Source organism: Trichomycterus rosablanca, chromosome 2, assembly GCF_030014385.1.
Source record: "Trichomycterus rosablanca isolate fTriRos1 chromosome 2, fTriRos1.hap1, whole genome shotgun sequence".
Classification (NCBI taxonomy): Eukaryota; Metazoa; Chordata; class Actinopteri; order Siluriformes; family Trichomycteridae; genus Trichomycterus; species Trichomycterus rosablanca.
The window spans coordinates 18371296-18393396 of NC_085989.1; the positions used below are offsets into that span (position 1 = coordinate 18371296).

General features: G+C 41.2%; 1 protein-coding gene across 1 annotated transcript in view; it reads left to right on the top strand.

The window, feature by feature from the left end:
• Positions 1 to 12615: 12615 nt before the first annotated feature.
• shisa9b (shisa family member 9b) overlaps positions 12616 to 22101 on the top strand; it is a 69593-nt gene continuing 60107 nt past the window's right edge. Inside the window, exons 1-2 of the mRNA XM_062990316.1 lie at positions 12616 to 13130; positions 20127 to 20236. Of these exons, the coding sequence (XP_062846386.1) occupies positions 12622 to 13130; positions 20127 to 20236 (619 nt within the window). The 5' untranslated portion in view covers positions 12616 to 12621. The remainder of the gene's footprint in view (positions 13131 to 20126; positions 20237 to 22101) is intronic.

Genomic DNA, 22101 nt, shown 5'->3' on the forward strand with positions numbered 1-22101 from the left:
CAATGGCTTTTTCAGGGTGTTTTGCAAAATTCTTAGTTAAAATAATTATATACACTGATCAGCCATAACATTAAAACCACCTCCTTGCTTCTACACACACTGTCCATATTACCAGCTTCACTTACCATATAGAAGCACTTTGTAGTTCTACAATTACTGGCTGTAGTCCATCTATTTTTCTACATACTTTTTTAACCTGCTTTCACCCTATTCTTTAATGGTCAGGACCACCACAGCGCAGGTATTATTTGGGTGGTGGATGATTCTCAGCACTGCAGTGACACTGACATGGTGGTGGTGTGTTAGTGTGTGTTGTGCTGGTATGAGTGGATCAAACACAGCAACGCTGCTGGAGTTTTTAAATACCGTGTCCACTCACTGTCCACTCTATTAGACACTCCTACCTGGTTGGTCCACCTTGTAGATGTAAAGTCAGAGACGATCGCTCATCTATTGCTGCTGTTTGAGTTGGTCATCTTCTAGACCTTCATCAGTGGTGACAGGACACTGCCCACGGGGCGCTGTTGGCTGGATATTTTTGGTTGGTGGACTATTCTCAGTTCAGCAGTGACAGTGAGGTGTTTAAAAACTCCATCAGCATTGCTGTGTCTGATCCACTCATACCAGCACAACACACACTAACACACCACCACCATGTCAGTGTCACTGCAGTGCTGAGAATGATCCACCACCTAAATAATACCTACTCTGTGGTGGTCCTGACCATTGAAGAACAGGGTGAAAGCAGGCTAACAAAGTATGCAGAGAAGCAGATGGACTACAGTCAATAATTGTAGAACTACAAAGTGCTTCTATATGGTAAGTGGAGCTGATAAAATGGACAGTGAGTGTAGAAACAAGGAGGTGGTTTTAATGTTATGGCTGATCAGTACATACAGTGTATCACAAAAGTGAGTACACCCCTCACATTTCTGCAGATATTTAAGTATATCTTTTCATGGGACAACACTGACAAAATGACACTTTGACACAATAAAAAGTAGTCTGTGTGCAGCTTATATAACAGTGTAAATTTATCCTCCCCTTAAAATAACTCAATATACAGCCATTAATGTCTAAACCACCGGCAACAAAAGTGAGTACACCCCTTAGTGAAAGTTCCTGAAGTGTCAATATTTTGTGTGGCCACCATTATTTCCCAGAACTGCCTTAACTCTCCTGGGCATGGAGTTTACCAGAGCTTCACAGGTTGCCACTGGAATGCTTTTCCACTCCTCCATGACGACATCACGGAGCTGGCGGATATTCGAGACTTTGCGCTCCTCCACCTTCCGCTTGAGGATGCCCCAAAGATGTTCTATTGGGTTTAGGTCTGGAGACATGCTTGGCCAGTCCATCACCTTTACCCTCAGCCTCTTCAGTAAAGCAGTGGTCGTCTTAGAGGTGTGTTTGGGGTCATTATCATGCTGGAACACTGCCCTGCGACCCAGTTTCCGGAGGGAGGGGATCATGCTCCGCTTCAGTATTTCACAGTACATATTGGAGTTCATGTGTCCCTCAATGAAATGTAACTCCCCAACACCTGCTGCACTCATGCAGCCCCAGACCATGGCATTCCCACCACCATGCTTGACTGTAGGCATGACACACTTATCTTTGTACTCCTCACCTGATTGCCGCCACACATGCTTGAGACCATCTGAACCAAACAAATTAATCTTGGTCTCATCAGACCATAGGACATGGTTCCAGTAATCCTTGTCCTTTGTTGACATGTCTTCAGCAAACTGTTTGCGGGCTTTCTTGTGTAGAGACTTCAGAAGAGGCTTCCTTCTGGGGTGACAGCCATGCAGACCAATTTGATGTAGTGTGTGGCGTATGGTCTGAGCACTGACAGGCTGACCCCCCACCTTTTCAATCTCTACAGCAATGCTGACAGCACTCCTGCACCTATCTTTCAAAGACAGCAGTTGGATGTGACGCTGAGCACGTGCACTCAGCTTCTTTGGACGACCAACGCAAGGTCTGTTCTGAGTGGACCCTGCTCTTTTAAAACGCTGGATGATCTTGGCCACTGTGCTGCAGCTCAGTTTCAGGGTGTTGGCAATCTTCTTGTAGCCTTGGCCATCTTCATGTAGCGCAACAATTCGTCTTTTAAGATCCTCAGAGAGTTCTTTGCCATGAGGTGCCATGTTGGAACTTTCAGTGACCAGTATGAGAGAGTGTGAGAGCTGTACTACTAAATTGAACACACCTGCTCCCTATGCACACCTGAGACCTAGTAACACTAACGAGTCACATGACATTTTGGAGAAAAAATGACAAGCAGTGCTCAATTTGGACATTTAAGGGTGTAGTCTCTTAGGGGTGTACTCACTTTTGTTGCCGGTGGTTTAGACATTAATGGCTGTATATTGAGTTATTTTGAGGGAAGAATAAATTTACACTGTTATATAAGCTGCACACAGACTACTTTTCATTGTGTCAAAGTGTCATTTTGTCAGTGTTGTCCCATGAAAAGATATACTTAAATGTCTGCAGAAATGTGAGGGGTGTACTCACTTTTGTGATACACTGTATATAATTGATTATACAAATAATTTATGAGTTTTGCACATTTAAGTTGAATCACTACTAAGAATTAATTAAAATAATTAAATAAAAAATAAATCAATTTTATCACAAAGTCTGAGTTTGATACACTCCAACTCAAATTAATTGCCGTATCCAATCCACCCTTTACAACTACAAATAATCAATTTGTTTGTAGGAGGCAGTGTGTTATCCTAATTTTATCTAAATTGCTCTGAGTCACAGTTGAGATTCTTCATCTAAGCAGGGACAATACGTCACCCACCAGGCACGCAAGGTCTTACGTCACGGTTTATATGGCCAAGTACAGCCAAATATGACTGAACAGATTGCAACATGCACAGTGCCAATTTTGTGCAAGGATTGTATGCTGCCAACCATCTAATGACCTTATATTGCATCTCTGGGCTAAACACGCTAGGTTTACGCTGGGGGAAGTGTGTGGGTTTGTATGTGCTGGTGTTTGGTATGTGTGGAGGGGGAGGTGTTAGATGGTCAGCTGCATTTGAAATTTGCGTCAGAAGCAAGCTAAAAATATCATTCAACTTGATGGCAAGAGTCCAACAAGACTACAATGCACAAAAAATTCAGGATTACTCAAGTGAGGGTGAAAGTGCATAAACGCTGGTGATATTATGGTTTGAGTATTCTCTCTGTCTGCTTTTCTATCTTACTTACAAAGAAGCTCAGTGAATGAAAGTAGCTTTCTGAATCACGTTTCCCTTTTAGGCTCAGTGTTGAAGTAGATTCATGCCCTCTTTGGGTTGCCTGCTGAGCTAATTGATTTGTTTTTTTTACTTTATTCACTGGCATCATTTTGATGGTGAAAAAAAGGGTAAAATAACCCTTTGAAGGTGAACGTGTATTCACAGCTTCTTACACAGATGTTCATTTAGATTAGAATTTATGGTGGGGCTGGGCGGGATGACCAAAAATTTCTATCACAGTATTGTTTAAGATTCTGAAGGTTTTACAGTATATCACGGTATGTTTGTTTTTTTGTATGACTGGGACTTTTTATATGTCTGTGGCTTATTCTACTGCCATAAGTACATAACTTTTTAAGTACTATACGCAGAGATGTTCACAAGTCACAAAATACGAGTCTGAGTCAAGTCACGAGTCAATATAATATACACAAAACATATATTGGAAATGTAGCATAGAAATAAACAAATAATATGTAAGTTCAGATAAAAAACAAAAACAGATTAGCAACTGTATTTTGCCGTTTAACTTAGTGTCTTACTTTTCTAGTCATTGTGCAAATGAATGTAATTTCCGTAACAAGAAGGTACCAGTTCAAAGCTTAAACTGATACGTTTTATTTTCATTGCAAAACAAAAGCGAGCGACAAATAATGACACAGCGGCCAAAATCCGTTATTTTGTAAATGTGTGCTAATAATTAAAAACATCCAAACTTTTCCCGGTTGTGAAGTAAAACACGAACTCGTTAGGAAGCCAATCAAACGTTTTATTGACACATCATCTGTGTGACGCAAACTGAATAAATACAAATACCAGCATTTCATACTAACAATTTAAATCAGGTCTGATTGGTTCAGAAAGTGGTCTTTCAACTATTATCGCCAATTCTGTAGAAGCATTCCATTCACCCCAGTTGTTCCTGTGAAGTGCACTACGTAGGGTTTTCCACCATTTTAGATGAGATTCCAATCCAAAGTTAATGAAAATGTTCAAATGAAGTGAACTTCAAACTGTGTAGGGAGTAGGGAGCGACTCTTCATCACTACACCAGAAGCTGGCTGTAACATTTACCCATTGTGTGCGTTGTGGGTTAAGATGGCCGGGGCATTATTAGAGAGCAGAAACTGACATGATCAGGATGATGTCAGATCGACGTTTCATTCATCTTTAATAAAAACTAGCAGTAATGTGAGAATAACCAGTGAACATCCAGAATGCTGCACAATCCACCAAAAACACAAATGTAGCTCGTTAACTTTTACCCTGTTAATCACAAACAATAAAACACCACGTGATGACATCACAAAGCGGCTTTACGATGATAAAATCAGGTTTATTCCCAGATGACATCACAATATGTACTGTAGTTTAGAAAGTAAAGAAACGCAAAGAAATTTCGGTAACAAGACGCCGTCACGTACGTAATGACGTCACAGGGTGTTCGAATGAATTCGTTTAACCTGCTTAAGGTCCCATAGACAAGATCACGTGATCAGTGTGTAGGGAACACAAGGGCACTCAGTAGGGACCATGTAGCTAGGGACTCTTGTTCACAAGTAATTTTTTTTGCGAGTCATGAGTCGAGTCCGAGTAATTTGAAACGAGTCCGAGTCGAGTCTGAAGTCACTGTGTGTGCGACTTACATGCGTCCCTATCTTTGACTATAAGCTTTGCTTGGCCCCACAAAATGACACAATATATGATGGAATCAGTCATGGCTGGATTACTGACCGGGCCAGTGGGGCCAGCGCCCAGGGGCCCTTGAGGTCAGGGGGCCCCGGGGGGGCCCTGGCCCAAAACATTTTGCGATGCCTATCAACATTTATGATACAATATATCTTTATTTCCGAGGGCCCTCCATTTTAAGGATCCTCTGACTATTAGGGACTTTGACCCCATGGCCTCTTGGGGGCCCTAGCCATGCTTTTGGGGCCCCTAGCCATGCTTTTGGGGCCCCTAGCTATGCTTTTGGGGCCCCTAGCTATGCTTTTGGGCCCTAGCCATGCTTTTGGGCCCTAGCCATGCTTTTGGGCCCCTTATGAAAATGGATGAGGCGTTGTGGCACTGCTCTGACTTCGACTTCTGGCTATTAGGGGTCCTAGGAAAGAGGGGGGCATATTTTTAGAGGGCCCTGGTTATGAGAGCCCCTACCAGGGGGCCCTAGAGAAGAGCAGGGCATACCATTAGAGGGCCCTTGATCATGAGGGCCCCTGCTATGGGGCCTTTGACTTCCATAGAAGTCGTTTACCATGGCTCCTTGACTTTCTAGGGACCTACAAATTGCCAGGCAAGCTACCATATTTCATAACAGACGTTTTGTTGCAAATATGCGATTCAGGCCCTTACTTAATGTTTCTGAATTTGTATATTTCAAAATTATTATGTTCAATTTCTCTTAAGCGCAGAGACACAAATTAATTTAGCAATTTTGCAATTATTTAAATTTAAGACAAGCAATTTCAAGCAGTTTGAATGCATACACACACTTAACTGAGCTATTTGATGTTCTTTTCATGCCTGACAATATGTCCAACAGTGAGCTCACTTTAAAGGCTAACTCACTCGCTGCAGCATATCCAACTCTTTGCCCAGGGGCCCAGACTATCCTTAATCCGTCCTTGGAATCAGTACTCGTGCATCAGTTGCAATAAATAAAATTTTTATTGTTTATTTAATATTTACAATTAAATACAATTACCCATAGCTCTCCCTTTAACAAATAAAACAATGTTTGCAAACTCCACTGTACAACTTGTTGTAGAAAAGTGGACAACTTTACACATCGCCGCTTCCAGTTCGCTTATAACATTGGTAAGACATACCTGGAATCCACTGTTTTAATTATTGCTCTGACTGATAGAGGAATCGTGTTCTTGCATATGTAGATTGTTACTGCGTTCGTAATGTCATTATTTGCAACAGCTGTGGCTCGCCAAACCGTACAGTGTATATAGTGTTTTAATCTGTTGTAAACTGCCGACACGCCTCATTTCTTTGGCAGGTTCTTTCAGTGCATATTTGGTCTCCCTCTCTTCATCCTCCATCTGTTTTTGTTTATTTTTTTCACCATATTGAGAAAACCTCTCTCATCTGTTAACACTGTCTAACTCTACCTGGCTAAATCGTGAGCTGTATCTAATCTGCACAACGCTCCATAGCGCTTTTAGTGGTGAACAATATTATATGATTTGCTGTCTACTGCAGCCTACAGCTGTTGTATTAACTATGCTATGGTATGGCGGTATTTGAAAAATCCATACAGTATAAGGAATCAAAGACAGTATACCGAATGTACTGCCATACCACCCAGCACTAATTTTTGGTGCATTTTATGTGTATATATGGCCAAAATATATGCATCTGCCAAACCCTAAACCCCAAAATTTCACATTTGACAAACTGCAAGATCATAAAATTGTATTAATTGCCCCAAAAAATACATTTTCACTTCTCAAGTTTAGCTTTACACCAATTAACCCAACAACTGCAACTGCACATTGTGATGAAAGAAGCTCCTTGTGCATGTGTTTTCTGAATTATTATACTTATTACATGTGACACTTTAGGAAACCTAGTTGTTTCTACTTAATAACTCAACAGATACTACTACGAGAAATGTAATGGATTAACTTTTTGCAAAGTTTTATCCTACGATAATGTCACAGTGAAAATCACCAAATCATGAGGTATGACCCAGTCTACTGTAAGTGCTTATCTACATGGAGTAATTGCATGTAAACTATATGTTCCCTCACTTCTTAGCAGTCAGTGCAGCTGAAGTAGCTTCCCAGGAAATGTGTTTATATCTTTGTAAATTCTACTTGTCCTGCAATTAAACAATGTAGAATCTCAGCCCTATTATTTATTGCTACAAGCCCATCATCACAATTATTGCAATATTACTTCAGAACTAAAAAAACATCTGATGGAAGCCAGTTCTTTATCCAGTTAAAAAATGTGAGACAATACGTTCTGTTGCCTTATGCTTTTATGGCTGTAATTTCACTAAGAAAGTTACTGGCCTTTGTGTCTTTTGAAAACCATCATTCTCACTGCTGCCGCTATATAAAACTGGCAATCTTGTAATATGCCGGCTCTGCTTACATCATGCACAGATTTCAAACAGCCAAACCGATTCTGATCTTCTAGTAGCGAAATACTGCTACACTTAGACTGGCTGCAAGTCTGAAAGAGCAAAGTCTGATAGCTGTTTCAGAACAATCAGTTCCAGAATTATTGAAACTCTTAGCAAAGAAAGGTAAAAGTGAGCATATTTTTCTGTTCCACGATGGCTGTACTCATGTGAAAAAAGCTAGTACTAAAAACACACGGTTTGACAAGTTTGGTTTGAAGAATTTTCAGTAGTCTTCACGGAGCCCTGACCCTAACCCACTGAACAAGGCCTTCTTGTCCAACACCTACCCAAACAATTGCTCTTGAAGGAACAGGCATGGATTTCCACAAGATTCTCTGAAAAGCCTCCCAGAAAACAGGCTTTTATATATATATATATATGCAACAGTACGGGGTCGTCGTCGTCGCATTTTTCGTTTGAAAATTCTCCACACATTCTCTATTGGGGACAGGTCAGGACTGCAGGCAGGCCAGTCCAGTACCCGTACCCTCTTCTTCCGCAGCCATGCCTTTGTAATGTGTGCAGCATGTGGTTTTGCATTGTCTTGTTGAAAAATGCATGGACGTCCCTGGAAAAGGTGACGTCTTGAAGGCAGCATATGTTGCTCTAAGATCTCAGTGTATTTTTCTGCATTAATGCTGCCATCACAGAAGTGTTAATTACGTTTGCCAAGGGCACTGACACGTGTTTCGTCTTTGGTCTGGAGTACATGGCGTCTATTAAGACCTGGAATGCTGATTCATCTGACCACAATACATGTTTTCACTGTGTGATGGTCCATCCTAGATGCCTCCGAGCCCAGAGAAGTTGATGCCGCTTCTGGACATGGTTAACATAAGGCTTCTTTTTTGCACTGTAAAGTTTTAAGTGGTATTTGTGCATGTAACTCTGTATTGTAGTGCTTGACAAAGGTTTGTTAAAGTAATCCCTCACCCATGTGGTTATATCAGCTATTGTTGAGTGGCGGTTCTTGATGCAGTGCCATCTGAGGGATCGAAGATCACAGACATTCAGCTTAAGCTTACGCACTTGGCCTTTACGCACTGAAATTCCTCCCGATTCCTTGAATGGTTTAATAATATTATGCACTGTAGAGGGAGAAATATGCAAATGCCTTCCAATCTTTCTTTGAGGTACATTGTTTTTAAACATTTCAATCATTTTCTCACACATTTGTTGACAAACTGGAGATCCTCTGATCATCTTTGCTCATCAAAGGCTCAGCCTTTCCTGGATGCTGCTTTTGTACAAAACCATGATTACCATGATGTCCCAACCTTTTTTGGAATGTGTTGCAGGCCTGAAATGCAGGAATGGAGGTATATTAACAAATGAAATAAAGTTGACCAGACAAAACATGTATATATATATATATATATATATATATATATATATATATATATATATATAGATATATACCATTTCAACATATAAATTATTTAGTACTTTTTAAATTACATTTTTGCTATAAGCCACCTTTCCTCATGAAAGTACAGAGGTTCTGCCAGATATGATATGTAGTTTAGCTGATGTGTAGTTTGATATGTAGTTTAGTACATCAGTTGCCTATACATAATCTTTGGCTTCAGAAAAAAACAAAAAGTTTTCATTGAGGTGAGTTTTTTAGAGAACAAAAATCTTTTATCAAAAAATAAATAAACAAAATTCCATGTGCCACAATTATTGATTTTTTTTATTTTGAAACTTCTACTTGTACTTCACATTTTAGTAAGTTAATCATTCTCTTGTTGAACTTGGATGAGGTTGTATGCATTGTGCAGGTCCCACTTGGATGCCTGATGAAAAAACATGAACACAAAGTTCATGAGTGTTAGGGGCTGGGGATGCTTAAAAACTTTGATGTTAAGGCCTCAGTAGTATATGCAGGGATCCACAGAATTTTTTTTTTCTTTACAAAACAGCACTGGTTGGGGATGAGGGTGAACGTGTCCTGAGGTTAGGGTGTCCCATATGTCTTTGTCCATAGCCTTTTGTTCTAGGGCTGATAGAAGGAACAATCTGTCTGCAGATTGCGCAATTAAATGAATGGTGAGGTAGAAGCGATATATATATATATTTTTTGCATTTGCTAAAGACCACCTAGAGGTCATGGTAAACCACTTCTGGTGAACCCTCAGCCAGGAGAGGGGCTTTTGGCTCTTTCCTGAGACACGTCTTATGATAGAGTGGTGCCCAAAGGGAGACTAAGCATGTGCACCATTTAATCCTGTGGTTGTGCTGGGCAGTAAGCCCAGGATCAAGAGTAGATCCAGAGAAGAAAAGATCTATCCTTGGTATGGTTACCCAGACACAAGGTTTTCAGCCAAGTTTTCTAATAACCACTCGAGACAATTCCAGTAATGAATCGTCAATACTTGTTATAGGACGTGGCACCTCTATTCATAAAATTACCAGCTCAGCTTGAGTCAATAAAGACCATAAGGCTTTTTTGTTGCCAGATTCCTCAGAAGATTGTGGTCCTTCACACACCAGTGAAGTAGGAGCAGATTTCGGGTCTTTCACAAATCCCGGGCCCTGTCTTTTAAATTTAGCTTCTGTCTGTGGTGCTGGTAACGCTCCTTACTGCTGTCTGGGCACTCCTCCATGTGCATAGGAATGTGGGACACCAGTGTTCACAAAAACTCTCTCTTCCACATGGGTGGCACTGGTCAGAGATATAAAGGTGATGGGAATGGATTTGGGCAAGCTATGCACCTGTTTCTCTCGCCACTGGGCTCTTATCCAATGGTTGGGAGTGAGGAAGTGAGCTCATAGAGTGACTCAAAGGAAAGCTGGAGGATCCTTGGTGGCCAGCTTGTTTTTGAGTTGTTCAGACAACTCCTTATGGTAGGCTGCCATTAATCCCTCCAAGTTCCACACACTCCTTGTGGCAAGTGTGCAAAACTTGATGGTATGATCTACCACAGAGCACTGGCTTTGCTGGATGTAGGGAAATCACAAAGAGGAGTCCCGACCGACTGCGGGACAGTCAAAGGTCTGCCTAAACTCATGGCTAAACTGGTCCAGCGAGGAGCACAGGTCAGGATGATTCTCCCACATGGTAGTTGACCAGGTGAGTGCCCTACCGGACAGAAGAGCAATAATATATAGTAGATGACCTTCAACCACTCTGTCGGAAAGCGTGAAGGCTGGAGCTTAAAGGCCAGCGAGCATTTTACGAGGAAGACACTGCAATGACCCAAAGCCCCACTGAAGGTAGATGACCGACTGTTTAAAGCACTAAAGAAAGAGGGTACTCTGTTATCCTCTCTTCATTAATAAACACAAAAAATTAGAGAGTGCTTGGTGTGACTGCAATCATGGTTAGTAAAGCAGCTACTTGATCCACTGGTCACCAACATCCAGCCAAAGTCTTAACAAACAATGCTTTAAAAACGTTAGTATGAAAGAGAAACCAACACTGGCCCCCTACCTTACAGACTGGAAAATGACACAGCATCACACAGGTGTTAAGTGTTTTCTTAAATACTCTCAAATTCAGGTGCTGAGTGTTAGCACTGATTAGTGCTGCAGCTCCTTGGATTTGTAGGTCGCTTGGAAGCAAGGATGTGTGGATCAGCTCTTCCTAATGTGCAAGGAAACCGGACAAAGGTAATTTTATTAATATAATTGTAACTGTAATTGTAATGTAACTTGTTACAATAATATAATTCAAAAATTGAAACAATTTAACAACCAAAAATCACAGATGATTGCACATTAGTCATAATAATAATAATAATAATAATAATGATAATAATAATACCTGCACGTATTAGTTCTTTCTTAATTCTTGGAGGGAGTCACGGTGGCTAAGTAGGTAGCACTGTCACCTCACAGCAAGAAGGTCATGTTCTCCCCGCGTCTGAGTGGCTTTCCTCCCGGTGCTCCGATTTTCTCCCACAGTCCAAAAACATGCATGTGAGGTGAATTGTAGATACAAAATTGTCCATGGCTGTGTTCGATATAACCTTGTGAATTGATGAATCTTGTGTAACCATGTGTACATAATGAATGTAACCAAAGAGTGTAAAACATGACATTAAAACAAACAATTCTTGGTTACAGATGGTTAATCATGGTTAATAAAAATAGTTTTTGCTCTGAGGAATCTACTAAAGGGGCAGCATGTTTAGTTTTGCCCAGGGCATCTGATCGGCATGATCTGGCCCTGAGTACAAGATGTGTACCCTTGAGGGTAGCAGTGGCAGCTACAAACAAGTAACATTATAAGAGGCAGTTGTAACCTAGTGGTTAGGGTACTAGACTAGTAATCGAAAAGTTACTGGTTCAAGCCTCACCAGTTCCAGGTTGCCACTGTTTGGCCCTTGAGCAAGGCCCTTAACCCTTAATTGTTTAGACAGTGTACTGTCATAGTACTGTAAGTCGCTTTGGATCTGCTAAGTGCCAAAAATGTAAATGTAAATGGACTTCAGTGTTTGAGTGTAGTAGAGTATCTCGTATTTGATATGATATGGTATGATATGATATTCACGGGTATTCAAAGCTGCAAGTATTCAAGTATTGTATTAAAAAGTTTTACTTTTAAGTTATTAATTATGTACAATTTATCAAAAGATCAAAGTAATGTTTCTAATAACGTGATATTCATGGAACAAAAACCGATGCTGTTTTGAAAGCAAGGTAAGTCTTACCCAGTATTACTATGGTGTCCTATTTGTGGTTTTATTTATTTATTTATTTATTTTACATATCAGATATAAAGACATCTGTGTAGATTTTGAGGTGAAAGATGGGGTTTGGTCCATTTGTAGCAGCTGTGTGATTGTTAAGATGTGGATCAGTAAGAACCTTCATGATTCTCGCTTTGTTCTGTACGCACCTACCCACACGCGCGCTCGCACTCTCCTCTTCTCCTCATCACACACACACACACACACTCGCTCACACTCTCTCCTGGACTGCGTTATTGTGCTGGTAGAGAGTGGTGGCTCTAAATATTCAGAGAGAGTGATATGATCTATGGGTGATATAAGATACTAGAGTGATACAGCTCTATAACGCGCACTTTTATTTGGGAAGAGCGGAGCTGCTGGTGCGTCTCTGTAACCCACTGTTACATGGAACTGTTGCGCTTTGAAACGCACCATCCAACATGATCGGAACTGTGGACAGCGGGGACGCGCTGGAGGGAAACCTGATTTGCGCAACTTTATGAGGCGATATTTTGCGCTTTTAAGTGGAGAAGATAAAGAGCGCAGGATGAGGGGCGCAGAGCTGTTGTTTGCTTACTTTCTGGTGAAAGTTGTAGCGTGTGGTGCAGCAGGAGAGAGCGCTAAACAGGTCAGTTCAGTTGCACTTTCGGGTTCCAATGAATCTCGGGATGGTGAGAGTGGTCTGTCAGAGCCTCCACACACTGAGGATAAATGTCAAGGCTACTACGACGTGATGGGCCAGTGGGATCCACCGTTCGTTTGCCGCACAGGCAGCTATTTGTACTGCTGTGGTACCTGCGGCTTTCGCTTCTGCTGCGAGTTTAAGGACTCTCGCCTGGACCAGCGCTCCTGCACTAACTACGGTACCCCACCTTGGTCCATGACGGGGAGACCGCCTCCCAAAAAAAGTGACCCGGCACACGACCCCACCAAGGATAAAACTAACCTGATCGTCTATATCATATGCGGAGTGGTCGCGATCATGGCACTGGTGGGGATTTTCACCAAACTCGGACTGGAAAAGGCGCACCGGCCGCATAGAGAAAACATGTCCAGGTGGGTGAGCAGATAACTATCTTATGTTAATATGGAGTAGAAAAGTGGAACAGTGGGTTGTTTGTCAAGGTCCAAAAGAAAACCCAAACTGTGAACTTATTCCAAAAAAACAAACAAACAAATACATAAACAAATAAATAAGAAGTTTATAAGACATGGTGACATTATACACAGTAAAAGCAGCCCAATATCTCTACAAAACTTAAAAAAGGTGCATTTCATCCAGTTTTATTTTGATGGACACAGATAATCACCCACTGTAATGAATTATGATCACTTACAAAAAAGCAGATCTCGCTACAAAATTAAACAACATTAACATTTTCTGCATAATCAATTCAATAATTAAAGTTGTTGTATGTCCATTTGGGCGGCACGGTGGCTAAGTGGGTAGCACTGTCGCCTCACAGCAAGAAGGTCCCGGGTTCGATCCCCAGGTGGGGCGGTCCAGGTCGTTTCTGTGTAGAGTTTGCATGTTTTCCCTGTGTCTGTGTAGGTTTACTCTGGGTGCTCCGGTTTCCTCCCACAGTCCAAAGACATGCAAGTGAGGTGAATTGGAGACACTAAATTGTCCATGACTGTGTTTGATATAGCCTTGTGAACTGATGAATCTTGTGTAATGAGTAACTACCGTTCCTGTCATGAATGTAACCAAAGTGTAAAACATGACGTTAAAATCCTAATAAACAAACAAAAAAAAGTATGTCCATTATTAACTCAGCATATTTTCCACGTCAAGGAAAAATGCTTCCATGCTACCCCTCATCCCCTTAAGTAAAGGGTCTCTACAAATTAATACAAATTACAACAAACTGATTACCAGATAAATCGACCAATAAATTGTTTGTATAGTACAAATTACACTCTAGGACGATAAACCCCCTCATGAGCAGGTCGAGGGCAACGGTGGCAAGAAAAAAACTCCCCACATGTTAAATGGAAGGAACCTTTACAAGAACCAGACAAGAATATGCTGATCAATATGCTGAGAATAAATATAATAAAACACGGACATTATTAGACAGCTGGATGCACAGAGCAAGCCATTTTCATAGCAAATATGAAATGCGCGTCATCGGGGAGAAAACAGGTTAAAAAAGGACCCAAAATAACACTAGTTGCCACACTTTCACATAGATCAATAGCAAAGATACAGATAGAGGTGGACTTATATCTGTGTCATTTTATATTCTTGAATTTGTCATTACAAACTACTCAATACAAAACTGTTTACAGAGAGCTAAGAAATCAGCTATATTACATATAAAAATATAGCTAATTTAAATTCAACTCAAACAAATCATTTTTACCCGATGAAACAGAGCCTGCTCTTTAAAATTTGCACCTTAAACATTAACTAATGTTTACTGCTGATTAAAAAGACAAATAAAATGCAGGGACGCTGCCTTATTTCTAATAAGTGGACATTCTTTTTGCAGCGTCTTTTAGTTTATATCAGACCTGACAATCTTTCTCTTACTACTAGAACTAGAACTGTTTTTATGGACACAGAGCAGTGAGAAGCCCAAGTCGATCATTACACCTACCAAGAAATTAGAAGGTCATGCCACAAGGTTATAGAATATTCAACACAGATTAATGCTCTGAGCTGTTGTGTGTATTTTTGATGCAGCAGGTTTTGACATATATTTGGATTATTATTTCTGTTTTGTCCCATTTTCAAGACCCAGCTCATATCCAATTACACAGGTGTATCTCCTCACAAATGCAGACTACTATCCTTACTGAGACGTACTGTACCTAACATGCAACTTCCTCCACCGTGTGTGTAGTAGCCAATTGCTTCTTTTTACCACATACAGCAGTATCCTTTACGGAGAGTCACACACTGGTCTTCATTATTCACCATCTGTGCAGGTTGTTTCAACCAGTCTGTGGAGGTTGCACTTGCAGCAGTAATGAGGAATCCCTTAGCCATTCCTCCCGACAGACATACTGTAGCTGTTTACGTCTTTGTAGGTGCCTGGCTGGTTGATAGCAAAGCTGAGATTCAAACTCATTCTAAAGGCTTTTTAATAAATTTAAATGTAATTTTTGTGGGTGGCACAGTGTCTCAGTTGGTAGCCACAAGAAGGTCCTGCATTCAATTCCCCTTTCTGTGTGGAGTTTGCATGTTCTCCCTGTGTCTGTGCGAGTTTTCTCAGGGAGCTCCGGTTTCCTCTGGTTAACTGGAGACACTAAATTGCCCTATAGGTGACTGGGTGTGTGTGTGTGTGTGTGTGTGTCTGCCCTGCAATGGACTGGCGCCCCATCCAGCATGTTACTGTGTGCCTTGCGCCCATTGAAAAGCTGGGACAGGCTCCAGCACCCAACCCTGATCCTAAACATTATGACCACTGACAGGTGAAGTGAATAACACTGATTATCTCTTCATCACAGCACCTGTTAGTGGGTGGGATATATTAGACAGCAAGTGAACATTTAACCTCAAAGTTGATGTGTTAGAAGAAGGAAAAATTTAAGCGAGTTTGACAAGGGCCAAATTGTGATGGCAGGACGACTGGGTCAGGGCATCTCCAAAACTGCAGCTCTTGTGGAGTGTTCCCAGTCTGCAGTGGTCAGTATCTATCAAAAGTGGTCTAAGTACGGAACAGTGGTAAACCGGCGACAGGGTCATGGGCGGCCAAGGCTCATTGATGCACATGGGAAACGAAGGCTGGCCTGTTGCTCATCCAACAGATGAGCTGCTGTAGCTCAGATTGCTGTAGAAGTTAATGCTGGTTCTGATAGAAAGGTGTCAGAATACACAGTGCATCACAGTTTGTTGCGTATGGTGCCGCATAGCCGCAGACCAGTCAGGGTGCCCATGCTGACCTCTGTCCACCGTCGAAAGCACCAATTGGGCACGTGAGCATTGGAACTGGACCACGGAGCAATGAAAGAAGGTGGCCTGGTCTGATGAATCACGTTTTCTTTTACATCACGTGGATGGCCGGGTGCGTGTGCATCGCTTACCTGGGGAACACATGGCATCAGGATGCACTGTGGGAAGAAGACAAGCCGGCGGAAGCAGTGTGATGCCTTGGGCAATGTTCTGCTGGGAAACCTTTGGTCCTGCCATCCATGTGGATGTTACTTTGACAAGGGCTAATTATCTATTCTACCATTTGCATGTTCTGGGAGGAACATTTTGAGCTGGGGGCGCTCAGATGGTGCAGCAGTCTGATAGATGCTGTGATCTTGAGGTTTCGATGCTGTGATTTTGAGGTTTTGAGTTTAAGCTTTCAAGTTTGAATCTCAGCTGTGCTATCAACCTGGCCATGTATTGTAGAATTTTGGCAGTTCACCCACGTTGAAGACTTTGCTGTTCAGCCTAATCTGCCTGACAGAGGGGGGCACGCCGTCACAGTGTGACTTGTCAGTCTTTCAGTGACAGTCACCTGTGACTCGTAAGTGCCTACGCGCTCCAGGTGGCAGCTTTTCTATTTATATCGTGACATCTTCCTGTATTTTATTTTAGGTGTGCATTGGCTGGTACCGCTATCTTATCTTGAAGTCGTGATGCCAGATGGCTCGGTCCACTCCAGTTTTTTGTTGACTTTGGATGTTTTCTGGGAACTCCCCCAGTGTTTTGGTGTTTAGGGCTTTGCAAGAGGAACACAATGGGAGAGCAGAATGTCTCAGTTGTAATGCAATGTTCCTTTCCTAGCTGAGAATCGCCCTTAAATGCGCTTGGTGTGCAGAGGAAGTGCAAGTTGCATGGATGGGGTGTTCATCTGTTAAAAGCAGACACTGGGTGGAATAGACAGTCCCCTTACTGTTGTCTTTTTGAGAACCTGTTTTGTCATGGATAGCCAGAAGAGCCTGTCATATTGTAGAATCCAGGTCTAATCCCTTTTTTGTCCACTTTCTCCATTGTGGGTTGCTGAAAATCTGTATTTGTTTCATTATGCCTGTGTTAATTTGTACTTACAGTCAAGCCAGAAAGTCTGTACACCCCTTTCACCTTCTCCATGTTTTATATCTTTACAGACTCATTCTATAATAGATTGAACATCTACACACAATCACCAATAATTACGAAGTGAAAACAGGGTTTAGAAAATATGCAATTTTATTTTACTGACAAAAATCGTTTATTTAAGGGTTACATATCTGTACCCTTAGCCTAATACTTGGTTGATACACATTTGGCAGCAATTACAGCTTTAAGGCGTCTTGGGAAAGAAGCTCAGAGCTTGGCACACTTGTTTCTGGACATTTTTGCCCATTTTCGCATATCCTTGCAAGCTCCGTCAGGTTGGATGGGGAGTGTCGGTACACAGCCATGTTCAGCTCCTTCCACAGACGTTCGATTGGATTCAGGTCTGGGATCTGACTGGGCCACTCCTTTGTTCTCTTGGCTGTGTGCTTCAGGTCATTGTCATGTTGAAAGGTAAACCTTCGCCCCAGTCTGAGGTTGAGAGCGCTCTGGAGCATGTTTTCTTCAAGGATCTCGGTGTACTTAGCTGCATTCATATTTCCCTCTATCAGGACTAGTCGCCCCGGTCCCGCTGCTAAAAAACATCTCCACATCATGATGCTGCCACCGCCATGCTTCACTGTAGGGATGGCATTATTCAGGTGATGAGCGGTGCCTGGTTTCCTCCAGACATGACGTTTGGTATTCAGGCCAAAAAGTTCCATTTTGATTTCATCAGAGCAGAGAATCTTGTTTTTCATGGTTTGAGAGTCCTCTAGGTGCCTTTTGGCAAACTCCAAGCGGGCTGTCATGTGCCTTTTACTAAGGGGTGGCTTCCATCTGGCCACTCTACCATAAAGAGTCTGTAACATAATAAAACGTGGTGAAGGTGCTAAGCTTTGACAGTTTTGCTGTGTGATTTTTTTTTATTCCTCGCTGAGCATGTACTGTAAATTTTAGCCATGCATGATGTTCTGTTTTAGACCAGCTGCTGGGTCATTCTACAAACTGGATGACACAAATCTGCTAAAATTTAAATCTTCCAACATACCCTAAACTTCTGAAATTACATTATTTACTTCCTAATCTTGATGAATCCACAAAAAATCAACCTTAATCCATTTTCATTATTTTAAAGTATTTTTTTTATAAAGAGCCTATGAGCTGCTTATTTGTCATTGGTGTTACCAAAGATTCAACCAACGTTGAATTTTTTAAAAGACATTCTCATTACAACCTCAGGATTTAGTTAAAGGTAGAGTGGTGGAATGATGACACCAAGAAAAAAATATGTGATTGTTTATATTTATAGTGTAATTGTACGTTTGCACATCATTGCATGAAATTATTTGATTCGCAATTGTACTTTTTCCTTTAAAAACCACAAAAACAGCCGCTCAGGTGGCGCAGCGGTAAAAGACACGCGCTGCAACCAGAGCTGGATTTTGAAGGAGCATCGTTTCGAATCCAGCTCTGCCTTCACGGTTGAGGCTGGGTGGCTATGGACAACGATTTGACCATAGGGGATGCTCTCTCAGGAACGGGGCGGTTGCGCCCTCTGCTGGCTGGTTGGTGGCGCCTGTATGGAGACGGGAGGGGGTGTGGCGGAGTGTGTGATCCTCCGTGCACAGTACTCTGCCACGCTACACTCGTCAAGTGTGGGTGATAAGACGGTCGATTGGCTGTGCACGTTTCGGAGGAGGCGTGGAACGGCCTCGTCAGCCCCAATCAGGAGCAGGAATCCGCACTAATGAGAGGATGATAGATGGGACGAAATTGGACGTGCTAAATTAAAAAAAAAAAAAAAAAAAGAACCCCCCCCCCCCCCCCCCCCCACAAAAACAGGAGTAGCCAAACAAAGGGGCTTTAATACAAACTCTGAAATATGGACTATTTTATACAACACATGTCAACAAACTATTGCTAGAACGTTTTTAAAAAATCCATTCATAATGCCAAAATCCTGGAAAAACTTGGCATAACACCAAGGACACAATGTAACACCAATGACGCAAAGGCAGCAAAAGTTTGATTCAAACATTTTTAGAATACAGTTCAACCTATTATTATTATTATTTGTAATTAATGTAATTAATTCATAATTCTCCTTGTTTTTTTTAAGCTTTTATGTGGCTCATTTACTGGAATGTTGCTCCTAGGAGAAATAACACCAGGAACAGGAACACCAATGACAGTTTGGAAAAAACGGAAATTTTTACAAAATGGTCACAATTTTTTAGACCACATATCATAAATATTAAAATGACTAAAATTATTTAGTATAATGCATTTGTATGTGAATATTCTCAAACCCTCAGCTATAAAATGAGTAACTCCAATGACATCCTTTAAATCGTCGCTAAAAATTCTACAACATATCATGTTATTTTAAACAAATGAAGTAAGAAATCTCACAAACTTTTTGCTATTGTCCACTGCACTTTTTCCACTGAGCTCTTGACCCAGGGAAAACCTCAAAGAGTATGTGCATGTTTTCAAAATAAAAGGTGTGCGGTAACACCAATGACATAGTTTGTGGGGACAAATATTTATTTGAAAATATATATATTATAATATGTTTTTTTATGTTAATGGTAAATATAAATGAGATTTTATTAAATAAAAAATACATTTAAATGAAAAGTACAAAGCGCATCACCCATGTCTGATCTAAGGGACAAGGTACTTTCTTGATCTAGGCATTTTATCTAAAAGGTTAAAATTAAAACAATAAAGATTATATAAATAAACTTTGTTTTATTACTACAGGGACAGTCTGTAATTATTGAATATATATAATTCATGTGATTACTCGGTCTAATCATATGTTTTAGCAGGCTGAAAAAGTAAGGGACATGCATTTCCATCATTTCTGTAGAATGACCCTGCTATGCTTATGAGAGTACAGCTTCCTGCAGTTTGACAGTGCATCCATCACACTGGTAAAATGAGCCCGGAATGAGAACATGACTAGTTTTGACCATAGTGCCATTAAAAAGACATTGAAAGCATTGAAATGCTGTATCTCTAATGGACTTGCAGTCTGGTGCAGTGACAAATGCGTGTTTCCACAGAGCGCTGGCACAAGTGATGCGGCAGGCTGGAGGGGAAGAACACGAGGAGGGCCTGGCTGTGCATGGACAGCCCTATGAGAGCCTGCAGTCAAGGACGGGAAATAACCTGCGTGAGTATATACACTTCTTGTATATGTGTCATGCCAATGTTCGGTGTGCTTAACATGACAAAGTCAGTCCAAGATGCATCATAGAGTGAGCATGCTTATACGTAAGGACGTCACAGACCAATAAATGAGCCTTTTCTATGAAATTTGCTGTAAAATGTCTTTAGAGATTAAACATTTTTCATTTGTGTAGCATGTGAAATATGAGGCGCAATATGCAGTATAAGGTGGTCCTAGCAATCATACCGCATCATCATTAAGTTAGTGTAACTTAACTTTTCAGTGGTGTAGTGTGCTGACAATGTTTGATGTGTGTTTTCATATTGAGTGCATTTTGTCCCTTTGGGAATTTCATAAAGTGTGCTTCTCTACACACGTGATCATCTCTCTGTAGTCTGTGCTCAAAAAAACAAGCCAGTAAAGTATTATGCTCCCAATAGTTTGTCTATGTACAGTTTATTTCTTACTTTATACACTCAGCAAACTCTAAAGACGCTCGGTTAGACAAAATGCCCAAGATGTTGAAGTCTAAAGCAGCTAAAAACACGTGGATGCAGAGGATAGTGTGTCAAAACACGGACTAGTATTTTGGTCATTGAGAGGGATATTTTAAGGTAGGCTGCGCTGTGTATATTGTAGCTTCCATTGATTCTATCATTCAATTTATGTATGATATTTAATGACTGCCATGAAATGTTTTCTTTAAAACTCTGTGAAATCTGTGATTTTTGAAAAACAAGGTGTGTGAAATTAGGCACTAATTAGGCATTAGGTATTTTCCCGTAAATTTAGTAGGGCCCTAATTATACGGCATGATATTTTTTATGATATTTATGCATCATTTTACATGACCACTAGACCACTGAAGGTGTGCTGTGGTATCTGTCACCAAGATGTTAGCAGCAGATCCTGTAAGTTGCGAGTTTGGGCCTCCATGGATCAGACATGTTTGTCCAGCACTGATTTGTCGTTGCCTTCTTCCCATAGTGCATCCTGGTGCCATGTGTTCCCCAAGTAAGCAATGCACACGCATCCGTAATGTTAAAGAAAACGTGATTCATCAGACCAGGCCACCTTATTCCATTGCTCCGTGGTCCAGTTCCGATGTTCACGTGCCCATTGTTGGCGCATTCGGCAGTGGACAGGGGTCAGCATGGGCACCCTGACTGGTCTGCGGCTATGCAGCCCCATACGCAACAAACTGTGATGCACTGTGTATTCTGACACCTTTCTATCAGAACCAGCATTAACCTCTTCAGCAATTTGAGCTACAGGAGCTCGTCTGTTGGATCAGACCACACGGGCCAGCCTTCGCTTCCCATGTGCAAATCCTTACGCTTGCCCATTTTTTCTGCTTCTAACACATCAACTTTGAGGTTAAATGTTCACTTGCTGCCTAATATAAACCACGCACTAACTGGTGCCCTAATGAAGAGATAATCAGTGTTATTCACTTCACCTGTCAGTGGTCATAATGTTATGCCTCGTCGGTGTATATTTTAGGAATGATATGTTAAATACTAGGTTTCTAGTCCCATTGTTTTAAGAACAGCCAACATTTTTGGGTTTTGCTACAAGATTTTAGTTGGAAACAACAGTCCTTCAGCCTACAGTTTCCTGGAATTTTTTTCCCATTGTTTTAAACAGTTTTTTTTTTTAACTATTTTACATTCATGAAACTGATTTTGAGACTAGCATTCAACACTATGTATGTGAGCACCTTACCATGAGCTTGCTGGACATCCCATTCAAAAACCTTAAATCATGGGTATTCCTATGGAGTTGTACCCCTACTTATAGAGTTATATACTTTTACAAGAATGTAGAGTTTTTGCTCTGTTTCAGTTAAATTTGAGCATTTGTGAGGT